Source organism: Apteryx mantelli, chromosome 6 (genome assembly GCF_036417845.1).
Source record: "Apteryx mantelli isolate bAptMan1 chromosome 6, bAptMan1.hap1, whole genome shotgun sequence".
Classification (NCBI taxonomy): Eukaryota; Metazoa; Chordata; class Aves; order Apterygiformes; family Apterygidae; genus Apteryx; species Apteryx mantelli.
This window is the reverse complement of record NC_089983.1, coordinates 26,025,011-26,039,664: the sequence shown is the minus strand read 5'-3', so window position 1 is coordinate 26,039,664 and position 14,654 is coordinate 26,025,011. Positions and strand designations below refer to the sequence as shown.

The window sequence follows — 14,654 nt, the reverse complement described above, 5'->3', positions numbered from 1 at the left end:
GCTGTGCTAAACTAATGGTGACTTTAACAGTGACATCTCACATGCCAGCATACCAGAAAACAAACATTTCAGGGGTATAATATGCTTCCTTTTGCTGATACCAGCACAGTGTCAGGCACCTTGTGGGTCCTGTGTTACACGTACTCTTTCACCCTACTGTCCTGTCCCCACTGTGGTTTGCTTCAGCTGTGGAAACAGGAACTGCTGACTCAGCACTCTGATGAAACTCGCACAGCTTTCACGCCTCTCTGGGGAGATGGCAAGGGCAAGGGGGTAGGCAGCAACTTATATCCTGGAGACAAGCTGAGAACTTAAATTGTTGCTGGAAACAATAATCTCTTAATAATTCTCAACCTACCTGGGGTTGAAATGCTTTGTCAGATCTGGGACAAGAGCTTTCAGGACCCAAACACTAGTTTTGGGTGAATGATCAGATCTGGCATATCCAAACTCATGATCAGGCATTTAGAGTTTAGCAAATGTCTTTTTTGTGCTCATTCTGTTGATCAGCTTCAACTCAACTACGTTTTTCAAAGCCAGGATGTAACCGGCTGAATAGACAGAATAAGGCCATCAAATTTAGCTTATCTGCCTGGTGACTGTGGAGAGCAGCAGCTTCTTCTGATTACAGACTCGTTTGGAGGTGAAATTGCTCCCTTGGAACTGTTACAGGGTAATGGACTTCTTAAAATTCAGACCAAATAACCCCCTCAGAGGGGTCAGGTCTCCTGAACAGTGCAAGTGCTAAAGGGGAGAGAGATTTGGGATGACTGCATATCTGAGGGCAAAATATCCATGGCACAGTAGAAAGTAGCTGAAGGTCATAAAAGGGATGGGAAGGGGAAAGTTAATGGCCAATATTGTTTAAAAATTGGAAAGAGACTCAGACTTAAAAATAAGTTGGAGAAGTTCCAAGAGAGCTATTCTATTAAGGATATATATAAGGCATTTTAAACAAGATCAAAGTGAACAGCTTTAATAGCAAGAAGATGGCAGTTAAAAGGAAAGCAAGTTAACTGCTCAGAGTACTATCACTGTCAAAATGACACCTTCTCACCTCTGTCCTGTGGTATGCATTTAACTTAGATGTGCTTACTTCAGTGTCATGGTGTTTGGATTTCATTACTTTTGACACTTATTAGAGAAACTTAAGGACGATTCTATTCTCTCATTTGTATATCAGAAAAATTGTTAGTTAAAGTTCAAAATCTAAATTTGCCTCTTGAAGGCAATGAGGTGCCACAGCTATGCCTGTGGGTTGCACAGGCATTATCCAGGGCAGCCTCCCTGGAACCAGTGACGATAAACAAGTAGGAAAGAGCAGAGTTTAGTCTGAAGACTCCAGGTAGAGACTAGAGTGCTGCAGATGAGACATCATTAGAGAATGTGTATTTACACTTTGACAGCAGATTAACTTTGACAGTGACTGAGACAGCATATTTACAACTCCAAAAGCTACTATTTTAACAGATATACAGACATGCTGACACTTTAACAAGACAGTAACAGATGAGAAGGAATAGTCCATAAGTAAGTAAGGGTACTCTGTTTTGGTACACAATAACAGGGAATGTTAGTAATACTTAAGAAAAATGTTATCACAAAGGTGAGCCTGGAACAGAGATTAAAGAAGACCCAGACAGCATGAGTATTCAAAGCAAAAAAAGATGTTGGTGTATTTCCCCCTGAAGTACTGCTATTTGGAAGACTCTGTTTGGAGAGTCACAGCACAGTGCTAAAATTCTGCAAGATGAAAAGGGAACTTGTTAGCTTCTTTTGCCTGGTGTCACATCTTTGGAGATATAACTAGTTTATCAAGACTCAGAGTGATATGAAGGTGGAAGATTTACTGTGCTTTTAAGACAGCTCAAACTATCACAAATAAAAATTTTCAAGTAAATATAATTTCAAAACTTGTTCCTGAGGTAGGGGAAGGAAATCCCAGTAACAAGGCTGGCTGCTGTGTATGAAGGGAGCCAGAGCTAGAGAGATGGGCAGGCAGACATACATGCACACAGCACGCACACAGCTAAAGAGCTGGCATTTGGAGAGCAAAACCCCAGACCTGCCCTGTGGACTCTGGGGAACCCGAACAAGGATACTGTGGATACTTACACCCATCTTCTTACATTATGCTTATTTTTAATGCTAAAAGCAACACGCTACTTTAATAGGATTGTTCTGTCATTTCTGTGCCAGGCACGATCTCCCAAATAGCGACGTCACAGGCACCGTTGTGCTGCCTCTTAGCTCATCGCAAGCAGGGGAACCACATCCCAAGGGCCGAGTGCTGAAGACGAACAGAGATGCAGCAAGCCCTGCTTCTGTCAGCAGAGGTTTAGCCTAGCATATATCTTCAGCAATGGTTTACAGGCGTAATGATCATCCAGGGAGGCAAAGATTACCATCATCAAAACTGTAAGGGCTGAGCAGAGTGTTACAAATGATCGATTGACCTAGACAAACTATTTGCTTTGGTTAGAACTGCAGCTCACCAAAACACTGCCCAGCGAATGCTGTGCAGTGCAGCTTGGCAATCACTGAAATATTACCCAAGTGCCTAATTTGCCCCACAGAGCATTGCAGATACCTGTCCACTGCAGACATGACACATTCCTGTAGAGCATTAACATAATACAAGTTATTTCATTAAACTCACAGCAAGTTATTTACAAATCTCCCTATTAGCTTGGACAACTAGCTTGAAAAGATGAGTAACTTGTATCAGTTGCCCCGCCTCTCCCTATTTATTTTTGAGAAGAACAGACAGCAGTGGTAGAATTTCAATACTGTATTATTAAAACAAACGTAGGCTTGCTGTCCGTGTTGAATATTTATTTAAAAACTGACAGTATCAAAGGTCTTTGGACAAAAGCAGCAATACTCCGTTTTGCCACGAGAGCGAGCTGCTGCTCAACATTTGAGTCCAGCTCGGTTGGCGGCGTGGGTTGCTCGGGAGCCTCGGGGGCAGGGGGCTCCCGGTAAAGCCGAGCCTCGCCCCTGCCCTAGTGATGCTCTTCGTGATGCTGCGTCTCGCTCAGTGGTCATCGTATCATTCAGCAGGGCCGGAAACAGTTTTCAAGGAACAAGGTGAGAGGATTGTGCTTAGGATGTCACACCGAGCACCCCCAAGCTTGAAGCTGCCCCCACTACTAGGCACTCAAAAGGGAGAGTGGAAGCCAACTACCCTAGAGCAGGCAAGGCTGAAATGGGGAGGTGATCCAGTGGGTACACCCTTGCACGCTGTGGCCTAAACCTTTCCCTTAGGATGCAATTGTGGAACATCTGTGGTAACTGGAAATCCTAAGCATTAAAAAGTAATGAAATTGGGGCTTCTTAAAATGGATGGTAGCAGGCAAAGATAAGAGGACAGCTACTGCAACAGAATCACTCAGATGCCTGTGCTAGACCATAGGCAGGAGCTGCCTTCTGGGGGGCAGCAGGCTGAGGAGCAGCTGCAGGGATGACAGAGATCCAGGAGCTTCTGCCTGCGCAGGCCCATGTCTCTGCAGAAGCCTAGACTAGCTTTCAGGAAGGATAGGTGAGGCTAAAAAAAGAGGTCATATCATGGCTTTTTTCCTTCAGACAGGGTAACTGCCTCCAGGAGCTACGCTCTTGCACACTGGGGTGCAATATGCTCCCTGGCTGCAGGTTATTTGGGTGGTTCCAGAGCAGGGCTCACTGATACAACAGGGTGAAAAATCCTCCTCTGATAAAGTGCTTTACCACGGGACTTGATAGCAAAAAATACCTGTGCAGCCCAACCATCTGAATCTGGATTCTTCCCACTGTCTATGAAGAATACTCCCTCCTCTTTGCTGGACCAAGAGTTTCTACAGGTAGAAGCACATATCAGAGTCAGTCATTTCAGATTTATCTATGAAAACTGGGTGCTTAATCGTGGAGGTTGAGATATTTCTGCTGGTTGTATCTAGTGTTACAAGAGAAGTCATCTGAGACATTGCCAATACATAAACCACAGAGCAGATACTGAAAGCAGCTTGGAATCTAAAGTTAGATACAGATTTAAAGCTCAGCTAAAGCGTATTATGCTGTTGATGTCACTAGAATTGTATCTGTGGGTTACAAAGTCAAACAATCTTATTAGCACATTAACATTTTTAATAACTGGTAAAATGGATCAAACCCTGGTTTACAGCCATTCAGTCTACCAGTAGCATAAATGTTTCTTTTTTGGCAGTGAAAGGCCACCAAGAAGCAGCTCAGAAGTGCTAAGTATGGGACCCTTCATTTTATTATCCCATTCCCAGTGGGAGCCGATTCCTGTCTGTGAAACTTCCAGAGGCCAGCCAGGTTTTGATGGCCGTGTCAGATGCTGGCCAGAGCAGCAAATGGTTTCAATTTGATGTTCATCCCTGCTGATTTAATTCAATAAGGCGACCAGCAAATACAGCTAATGTTCCAATAATGCAAACTAGCATAAATATACCAAGGAGAAGATGATCAATCACCATTGCAACAAACTTCCATTCTTCTGCAGCCTGGGAAAGAAAGAAAGAAAGAAAAAGAAAGAAAGAAAGAAAGAAAGAAAGGAAGGAGATGGTTACAACCTCTGCAGGACTATGTTTCTTATGGGCATTCTTGTAGTTCACTGTCTTGAACAACAGAAAGGCTCTTTCTTAGTTCCATTATTATGACCCCCCCCCAACACACATACACTTAATTTTCTTTTCAAAATTAGTTTAGTGGTTCAGAAAGCTTAAGCTATCTAGAAATACAAGTTTCAAGACTAAACTGTTTGAAGACCCAGACAATTAAGTGAACAGTTACATTAAAAAGAAATTATGAAAAGCTTAATTTTTAATTGAATTGTTTCCCTTTGAAAGAGAGCTTAAAGTAGAAAGCACACTGCTTATTTTGACCCAACTGGCTTTCGGTTTTTTTTATTGCTTTTTCATTCTTGTGGGATACCTGAGCAACTCTTAATTTATCTGTAGTCCTTGCTTTCGACACCTAGGGGTACATGCTAAGGTCTGGGACCACCTTTTCCCCTTGGGAACATTTGCGTTGGGACACAGTACAAACCACTTGCTCTGAGACAGCATTTTCACCAAACAGTTTATGTGGAAAGCCAGTACCATGAGAAAGAGCACAGTGTGCTGTACTAAGTGTGGGGCTCGGAGTACAGGATTATCGCCTTGTAATTCTGACTTAATGAGTGACATGTTTGGGCCTTAGCCTCCCTCTACTTTTGCCTTAGTTGCCCCACTAGTAGGAGAGGCTGCTGTAAGTTATCTCCAGGACACTGTGATAATCAAGTACTGTGTTAGGTGGTGCATAAGTGAATGCAATGAACCCTCAGCCTTCAAGAAGCCACAATCTTCAGTTTATTTTGGGAATTTGACTTTTGAAACCTTCTGGAAGTGATATCAGTGGTGCCTAGATGACACAAACAGCTGGGCTCCACTTCCGCAGGGAGCGCTCGCCAGTAAACTGAAGAACCTCCGTGTAAGTATAGAAGGAACCAAAGTCCAAGAGACCCTGAAACCAAGCCAGCCTTGCTGAAGGTAACACGTTAGCTGCGGAAAGGCTTTGGGGTCATCCAGAACACAGACCAGAACCAGAACTTTTTCACGTGCTCATGGAATTTGGTCACAGAAACAAACACTGTGTTGTTAAGTTTTGCCTCTGTGAAAAAAAGGCCTCCTTTTCCAAGAATATGGGCCAAAATACTGTCCCAGAGAATCCTCTCCCTATCTTCAGGCTAGCCATTGCTGCTAGACTTCTGCATCTCAGCAGGATATGCCTGGCATCATTTAAAAAGGTGAATTCCTGATATCAAATTATCCATTCAAAAGCTGTGTGAGCTACAATAACTGAAATAAAAAAGGGGGTTGATTATGTTGAACATGCTAGAAGGAGGCAGAGCTTGGTTTTCCTGGGGAGCACTGTCATATGTGGTTGTATATGCATTTATCCTTATTTTGGCTTACAACATGGAAAAAGTCAGTAATCAGAGTAGCTCATGACACGCTCCACTTGCAGGGATTACTTGTAGCATTCCGTAATGAAATAAAACCTTACTGAAACTAGGAAGTCTCATTTAAGAATTCTCAAATAAAACTACTTCTGCAGAGTCTGGAATTGGGCTTGCCTCCTGGCTTTCAAAAAGAAACAGAGGATTGCTGACTACATGGTGAGGGTGGCCTGAATACAACACATTAGGAATGTGTTTTGGAGCTTTACTAAGGTTCTTGAAACTGCTTTAGCTAGTCACAGTCACTCCATCTCTATGGCTTCAAATATCACATTTAGAAAATTTAGCAGTGCCACTTTTTTTTTTTTTGGCCACAATTCAGTTGCCATCTGTGACTATTATGTGTCACTCCTTATTGACTGCACCAAGGGGAGAAGACTGTCCCCAGTTAAAGCCAAAACTCTGTCTGGAGTTTTTTTGTAAGAAACAGACATTTTGCCAAAAAATAAGATGTAACAGTTTAAAAGCAAGAAATGAATCACACAAAAAAAATGCCTTACGTTACTGGATTCTTGGTCTGCTTTCATTGTTTCCGCAATGTATTTGATTCCCTCTATAGCACTTTTCACATCTGGGTTTTTGGTGAGTGGGGAATAGAAGTTGACAGGCGTAGGACCTGGTTTCCCAGAAATTTCAGAAATATCAATATCTTCTGCAAAAATATTTTTGTCTTGTTTATCCCTGGACGGTCGTTTCATTGTAGAGAAAAACATGATGTTTGGGATTGTGTCAATAAAGATCTGAAAACAAAGAGACAGAAGAAGAAAGTTTCAGTTTGGAGCGGCTGTTTGGCAGATGCAGCTGCTCAGCAAGCAACAGCGAGCTGCCCGAGCACCCACCAACCTCCCCGCCCAGATCTGCTAGCAACTCCATCTCAGTGTCACGACACATGCCGTATTCACACTGCGCCTTTTGCAAGCCTCATGGCCTGCGATGGATTGAATCATCCACAGGTCTGTCGCTCGTTTTCTGGAAACAATTTCACACTGCCATATAGCCAGCATCTCCACGTGAAGGGCGTGCTGTACCCCGGCCCAGACCCTCGGCTGGTGTGAACTGACGTCCCTGTATCAGTTCTGTCAGACTTGGAACATGCTGCTTACGGATCTGGCTTGAAGAATGGACTACAAAGGATCTCTTTAGACTACTTGTGCTTGACTTTGCTATTGTAAATGTTTCTGTTATATGTGCACATATGGTTTACAATAATTTCCCTTAGAGTAATGGAGGCTTGTCTCCCAGATCAAGTCTGTGTGCAGTGTTTGTCTTTAGAAGTGTCTCTTCTGCAGGAGATTTTTCATGCTGCAGAGTGAATCTGATGTAAACTGTAGCCTTAAAAGTATAGTTAGAAATCTGTGAAACATTCTCCTATTGATGTCATGCTTTAATATGAACAGAGGCAGGTTTAAAAAAAGGAAAGAATAACTGAATTGCCCCCTTTGGTCCTGTCTCCCTGGTGAAGAACCTGTAATGACACACCTCCAATTTTTCTACAGCTCATGATTACCATTTACTAGTGGGTGAGGACCTTCTCGCTTCCCAAGGCATGCGGAGTAACAGGATTTAATGGAAAAGCATGGAGAAGATCGTGGCTCTTGCTAAGCTGTGTTTTGGAAAATGGGAAGCTGAACACAGGTATGCCAGCTGACTCTCGTGCTCTGCGTTCAGACAGGCTGATGAACTTGGCCGCTGGCTGGCAGCAATGTTACATGGTCTGATGGAGAATCAGATCAGTAGCATGGGCCAGTTGTACTCAGATTAATTTCTTTTCCCTGTACGTTCGGCTACCCCTGTGTTTTGCCTCATCTAGTCCCTGCAAGACTCTAGCCCAGTGGGCAATTTTGTTAGGTAAAGGAGCAACTTGGCAGCCTTGCTGACTTGACACACAACTAAGTAATAAACACTAGCTCTTGTGCCTAGAGAGATTTAATGTGATGTATCTGCTTCCCCAATTCTTGCAGACTTTTATTAGAAAGCCTGCCAACGAAATATGCAGTGCTCTGTGGAAAACAGGAAACACGCAAAGCCATACAGCTCACCTTCCTGACCCACTGCGGCATGGTGTGGGTGCTTGGGGAGCGGTGGTGGGTGTTGATGACAATGACTGTAATGATGATTGAGGCGATGACAAACACCATTGTAAATAACATGTATTTGCCTATCAAAGGCACTGCACTGGACGTAGAAGGAATCAGTTCCACAATGACCAGAAGGAACACAGTCAAAGACAGCAAAACAGAGATGCTGAGAGTCATTTTCTCACCTGCCATGCAAAAAACAAACAAACAAACAAACAAACAAAACAAAACAAAAAAGACAATACCACTGCTGTTCATATCATTCAGTGCAGAGATGGTGTTTGAGAAGATATAATGTGGATGATGGCTGTTCATAGCTGTACATTTGTGTGCATCTGGAATGCCATTATCTCTCCTAGCATCCAAAGCAAGTAGCTAGATCGGCTAAACGTGAGAGCTTGAGATAGGATCAGCTCCAGCATTAAGGTGAAAAAAAATCACCAGGCCTGACTAGGTTGAGAGACAGGTGATGAGTATGGAAAGCTTACTTGCTGGGATCACTTCATGGGCTGTGGATTTTGAACAATGAGATGTATGCACCTGATCAATGCTTGCTCCTCGGAGCCAATCTCCTGTAGGCTCATTTGCCTTGCTCTCTGGCAGACTCATGCTGGGCTGAGTGGGCAGACATATTCATATCTGACACCCAAGCTTAGATTTGAGATCTTCCAGTAAGATAGGATGTCAAAAGCAAACTATAAAACATGATTCACACATCTTTCTTCTATCCAGTTGCACTTTATATACTTTTTGGTGGAAAACTTTCTCTAAAATCTTTCACAGAAGGGGCTTAAAGGCAGATTCCCAATACAAAGTAAAAACAAATGAAGCACTGGAAATGGTTGCAGGGAGCAAGTTCTTTACTCCAGTAGAGAGCTGCTCAGGAAGGACACACAAGATGCCGGAAGAGACCAGGGTTACTGTTTGTATCAAATGAGCTAACGCATGAAAAGAGACGAACAAGCTCTGTGCTCTAACACAATGCAGAAGTGCCTTAGTCACTTGCTGTGTGACCTGCTAACATACTGAATACCCAAATGACAAGATTTAAAAGTCAGCTAGCCAAATCTTGATTTCACAGAAGTTGACTGGATAGTTAGTGATTTCTGTGGGGAATCAGTCCAGTTTATCCAGGGAGCAGTGGTTTCAGTTTCCAGAGCCTTCTCTTTATTTACAGAATGTTTAGAACTAGTATCGTGAGGTGAAATGTTTGATTTTTAGTAAGTGCTGAGCATCTCCTGCCCCTGGAGTTGGTTGGGGATTTCAAGTACTTAGAATTTCTCAGCAACTTGTTAGAAGAACAGTTTCTATGGCATCAAAATGAATAAATTCACATACCTGAATCTGTGGGTAGATAAAAAACTAAACCAGTTAGAAATGAGAAGAGCAGACAAGGAATGATGACATTCACAATAAAGTAGAGAGGCAGGCGCTGCATGAGGAAGTGATATGTAATATCCAGATAGGGTGTATCAGGGCAGCAAGCATAGTAAACCCAGTGCTTCCAGCCTCGGTAATCCTTCATCACCCACTCGCCACTCTCCATGAAGTTACTCAGATCTGGACGATCGCTCTCCTGACAGCAAAAATACAAATTCTTAATATTAGATGTTCTGAACAAAATCAAAACTTGGCTTCACTTAGGAACAGAATGCTCAGTAACTCAGGCATTTCATGCATTTCTGTGAGCAAACCAACCATTCTCCTCTATGGTATTTTGCTTTAGAATATTGTCCTTTACATAGAATTCAACTAAATATTTTACAGAAAGAATCAAGGATAGTCAACTAAAGAGAAAACCTGATGAAATATCTAGAGACAGGAGACATCTCTCAGGGAACAAGGAGTCCTTGTAAATGGAAAATCATGAACAGAAAGAACTGCCCCTCAAAAAAATAAGAAAAACAAAACAGGCAGTAATGTAAGAAGGTGTTCCATATGAAACCTGAGATTTCCCTAAAAATGTATCCAGATCCTTACTGCTTTCCCCAATTACAAAATTATTGCTTACCGGGTTAATAACAACCACTGTACCATCATACGTCCAAGTGCCCAACTTCATACTACAGTTCTGCTGGTCAAATGGAAAGTGTGTGACTATAATTTCACAGTAACTTTTAAAAATAGCTGGTGGTGTCCAGGTGATCAGGCCTGTATATTCTAAAAGAACTTTGGTGTACTTAACAATAGCAAAATCACCATCTGCACTGCAAAAGGAGAAAGGACATTAACAGCAATATGAACAGCATGATTAACATCATCATAACAGAGGGTTACCTAAAGAGTTATGGAGAGATAAGAACACTGGGCACAGTGTTTGTACCGAGGTAACTGGTTAGAGAATTTGACTAACTTAATACAAATCTTAGGAGTCAAATTTAGACCTGAAGTCACCAGACTACAAAGGCAGTTGATGTTTTCAAAAGGTGGACCTGTTTTTTTTTCTGTATTGACCTACTGTTACCATCTTAGTGCTCTCTCGACACCTGAGATCTCTTGATCTGTTCTCTTTGCTAATCGAGCAACTTCCTGATTGATTGTCCAGGCGTAAACCACAAAGAATTTCTCCGATTCTGGATCACCTCATCTCCCCAGTGTCAGCATGCTTCCTCATGGAAAAATTTGCTCTGAGGCGTGCGATATACTGGGCCAAATGAAGTCTAGCAGTCCTGGGAAAGCACTCCTATCTCTGCTCAGCTCTGAGCTCTGCAGATGGGGAGGAGGATTGCTCTGGAACAGGATTAAGGAATAGATAGTGGGAAAACAGCCCTCTGAAGGCTGCTGTCTGTCGCCGAGTTCAGTTCATATAACTGTTACCTAGGGCAGAGATACCCTGTCCTTCCCAAACAGTTAGCACTCCTTACTTGTTGTAAAGAACAAGGTCTGGGCGCCAAATATCATCTGATGGGATACGGATTTTTTTCACACCACCATATTCTTCTGGATTCCATCTTAGGTTGACATCTGTCCATTGCTAAAGAGGAAAAATTTTAACCAATAAGAATATATTCTGATATGGCTGGAAGTAGTTTTAATATTTCCTGGAAATACTTAACTCCTTTGTTTTGGGGGTTTGCAGATAAGCATAAACATATGCTATGGGCCCCCTCGGTAATATTTTACATTAATTTAAATTTTGGCTTAAAAAACAAGCAAACAAACAAATCCAAAATCTTTAGTCCAAAATAAGTATGCCAGAAGTTTACTGTTTGAAATAATATCAGAGAAAGAACATTCAAATGCAAAATTCCTTTCTGAAGGATCTCAGTGTTCAGTGGACTTGGTTCTTAAGACTCCAGAATGAAGAAATACTCTATTAGCTAAACCATCTGTCCAAGCTGCCTCTGGAATCATAACAGAGTAGTTAATTCCTGGCCCTGTGCACTGCATTTATTTAAATTGGAATGAGGTGATTAGCAGTATTTAGAGTTACCTGTTTCAGACGTACATTTGTTGTTACAATCTGATTTACTTCATCCTTAAAAAAAGAAAAAGGAAAAGAAGGGGGAAGTAGCAGCAAACATCAGGATTAAGGGAGAAAGACCATTTCCTGAGAAAATGACACTGTTTGGTGATATCATGTAAACTAGCGGTTGAACATGTACCGCATGTTCATACTGTACCACATTAATAAGCTGAATGAGCTGCAGTCCGACTGTGACGACAACCGCATCCCGATGGTCTTCCACGGGGCGCACCACCTTGTTGTAGTCCCTGAACAAGTCTTCAACTAGACGCGTCTCGTGTTCGAAGCACAGGGTCAGCCCAGCTGCAGAAGATCAGGGATGGCATCAGTGAGGCGTGACAGCTACCGTGCTGTCAGTCCGACGTGGGTAGAAAGGAAATATTGTTGATGGAGCCACCTGCGGGCTGGCGCTGGAACCCTCTGTGCGACCCCTCTCTTCTTTCACGTATGCATTACAAACACAGTCAGCAGGGGTGGTTACCTATCTGATCTGGAGGCATATTAAGGCCACAACAGTCTCCAACCAGGAGATCAACAAAAATTAATAACCCTGATTGTCGAAGTTCAAATTCGGCATTAGGAAACTCCCCCAGGGTCTCTCAACCTGCAACTACAATTACATTCAAAATTTCTGAGCATCTGAGCGAAGACAAGGCTCATAATCAGGGATTTTCAACATTGTTGTCCTCTCCACCTTTGATTCCATGGACCTGCCTATAGCATTAACATTAAAAAATAGGCAAACCAGAAATTCAATCACTTAGGTGAAAGCACCATCTAGACTGGTTTTCTCATCTGCAACCTAAGCAGAGCAGAAGCTCCTGCTCATTATGGGAGTTCTCTAGGTTGTGCTTATGATGAGAGAGAAGGAAACAACAATATGTTATATTTTTATTTCCTGTTCTCCCTCGACCACTGATCCATTTTCGTTTTACTTATTTCTCAGTCTCAAATGAAAGTGCATAAAAATCAGCCATTTCAGGCCCAGTGTGAAAAGGAAAACCATCTTTCCTTTCAAACAACAGATTATTCTCACTTCATATTTGTCAAATCTATTATTCTTATTTCATTTTCATTTCATTTTCTTATCCCACATCTTTTCTGTCAACTGATGTATATGGGAACAAATCTGTTTAAGAGAAAATTTCTTTGTTTTTTAGGGTATCTCGCACCTCATTTTTGTGAGGGCCCCGTTTCACACTCCAGTGCTCCTCAGGGAAGGTTCTCAGCCTTTCCTTGGAAACATCTGCACACATATTATTCAGCTTGATCCAGCAGTGGTATGTAAAAGAACCCTTTTAAGAACCCTTGAAAGTAGTATGTCATGAGTGAATATGGCAAGCAGCAGCTTTGACTGGGTGCAGCTTTAGCAATGCATGTTATCATTCGCCCAACAGGCAAGAGCTTAGATTTCTACTTCACAGAAAAATATACAAGTCACATTTCTGGATAGCCCCATACAGAACAATTTGTGAGACCAAGCAGTTGCATTATGTGTCCAAATTGTAGCTACTTCATTGTTACAAGGGAATAAAGCAAATAAAGGTGGGGTTTGGGGTGGGGTTTTTTTTTTTGGTGTACCCCCTCTTAAAGGCAGTAACAGGGAATGGGGATCAGACTGTCTTGCTTTCCGAAACTGATCCTTCCAGCACCTGGAACTGGTTTCCACACAAGCAAAGTTAGCCTAGGAGTAAGCATTTTTGCGCAGCCTGTCCTTGCCCCTTCTTCCTCTTAGCTTGAATCCCAGGCCATTGAAGTCACAAGAATTTTGCTACTGACTCCAAAATAAGCCAGGATTTCCCCTTACTTCCTAACTGACCCTTCATCAGGTCCTTTCATAAAGTTGAACTGGGATGCCAAGGATTCTGTCTCATCCTCTTCCTGTCATTAGGTGGTATTAAAATACTTGGAAGTCATTGAAAGAAAGTATACATATACTCTGCCACAGCCAAGTATTGCTTGCTTTCACTGCCAGGGGGGCTGGTTTGGGAGGGGTCAGCTTTCGATTGGTAAACTGTGATCACAGCGTCATATCTAAGTTAAGCATTTTATTATGTCTTATTAATCCCATTAAAATCCTTCACATTGTTACCTTCCAGTGTGTCTTGGCAGAAATTTAGTATACTTCTTGAATTTCATAGAAAATTTTTAGGATCACAAAATACTCTTCTAAGGGACAGTTTAAAAAGACTTCTAAGTCCGATCCTTGCACCACACATGCAACTGCCAATCAATTCTGCTTCCTTGCCAGTAGTCCCACAACTTAATGAAAATGCTTGTTATGAAATGTTACGTTTCAATTCATGTTTACTAGAACCCTCAGCATGCGTTTTGAAATGAATTTAGCACTAGAGCATGGCAAAAAGAGAACAAACAGGAGAAAGCAATTAAACACAAAAACATCTCACTTGAAAATATTTGGTATTTGAAGATACAAATATTTTTAGCTGTTGCCAGTGCACTCCAAAACTCTCGTTTAAAAGAGTCTGTATTTTTTTTCCTCATGAGTTCATAAAATGGTCCTCAGAACATGTCGTTCTCAGAGTGCACATTTGTTTATATTGACGTATACACAAAGCCATGGTCCTACACATTATGAAAAGAACAAACCCCAGTTCAAGGCAATCCCTGAGACACATTTACCTGAGAAGAAAAGCAGGAGGAGAACACAATGGACCTTCATCATCTGAGCTCCCTCTTGCTTCGGTCACATAGGCTGAGGAATGCACGAAGCGCCTGTGAGCTTTGTGTAGCCTCTCTAAAGAGGAGGGCTGTGCCGCTTCCTGCCAGCGTGCTGGCAAAATATAACCACTGAGGTATTGGTTTACACCACCTGCTTTTTGGGAATGACAGCTGAAAGCCACTGCACCAGTCTGGAAATGGGAGCACACTATATTTCCATGGTCAAGTGTCTGCTACAGTTTACAGAAGGTCATTTCTTCTAAGTGGCAATGTGTTTTGCAATTAAAATAAATAAAAACAAGAAAGGATTATCTGTAGAGTAACTGAACATCTCAGTGAGATCACTCAAAATGTTCCCAAACTGAACACACAATGCTGCGTGTTACCCTCTTTGACCCAAGTAACTTGCCAGATCCGGGATTTTGTTTCT

General features: G+C 42.2%; 1 protein-coding gene across 1 annotated transcript; it reads right to left on the bottom strand.

Moving 5' to 3' along the window:
• Positions 1-4,370: 4,370 nt before the first annotated feature.
• CHRNA1 (cholinergic receptor nicotinic alpha 1 subunit) lies at positions 4,371-14,228 on the bottom strand. Its single transcript, XM_013960544.1, has 9 exons — positions 14,186-14,228; positions 11,700-11,845; positions 11,510-11,554; positions 10,941-11,050; positions 10,088-10,283; positions 9,415-9,652; positions 8,038-8,261; positions 6,499-6,738; positions 4,371-4,502 (listed from the first exon to the last, which is right to left on the bottom strand). Exons 1-9 carry the CDS (start codon positions 14,226-14,228, stop codon positions 4,371-4,373), a joined length of 1,374 nt encoding a protein of 457 aa, XP_013815998.1.
• Between the last annotated feature and the right edge of the window lie 426 nt (positions 14,229-14,654).

Coding starts and splice junctions, on each gene's coding strand:
- CHRNA1 (XM_013960544.1), bottom strand. CDS start 14,228: ATGATGAAGGTCCATTGTGTTCTCCTCCTGCTTTTCTTCTCAG. Junction 10,284..10,940: donor GACCTTGTTCTTTACAACAA/GTAAGGAGTGCT, acceptor CTCCTTTTGCAG/TGCAGATGGTGATTTTGCTA. Junction 4,503..6,498: donor CAGACCAAGAATCCAGTAAC/GTAAGGCATTTT, acceptor TTTCTTTCCCAG/GCTGCAGAAGAATGGAAGTT.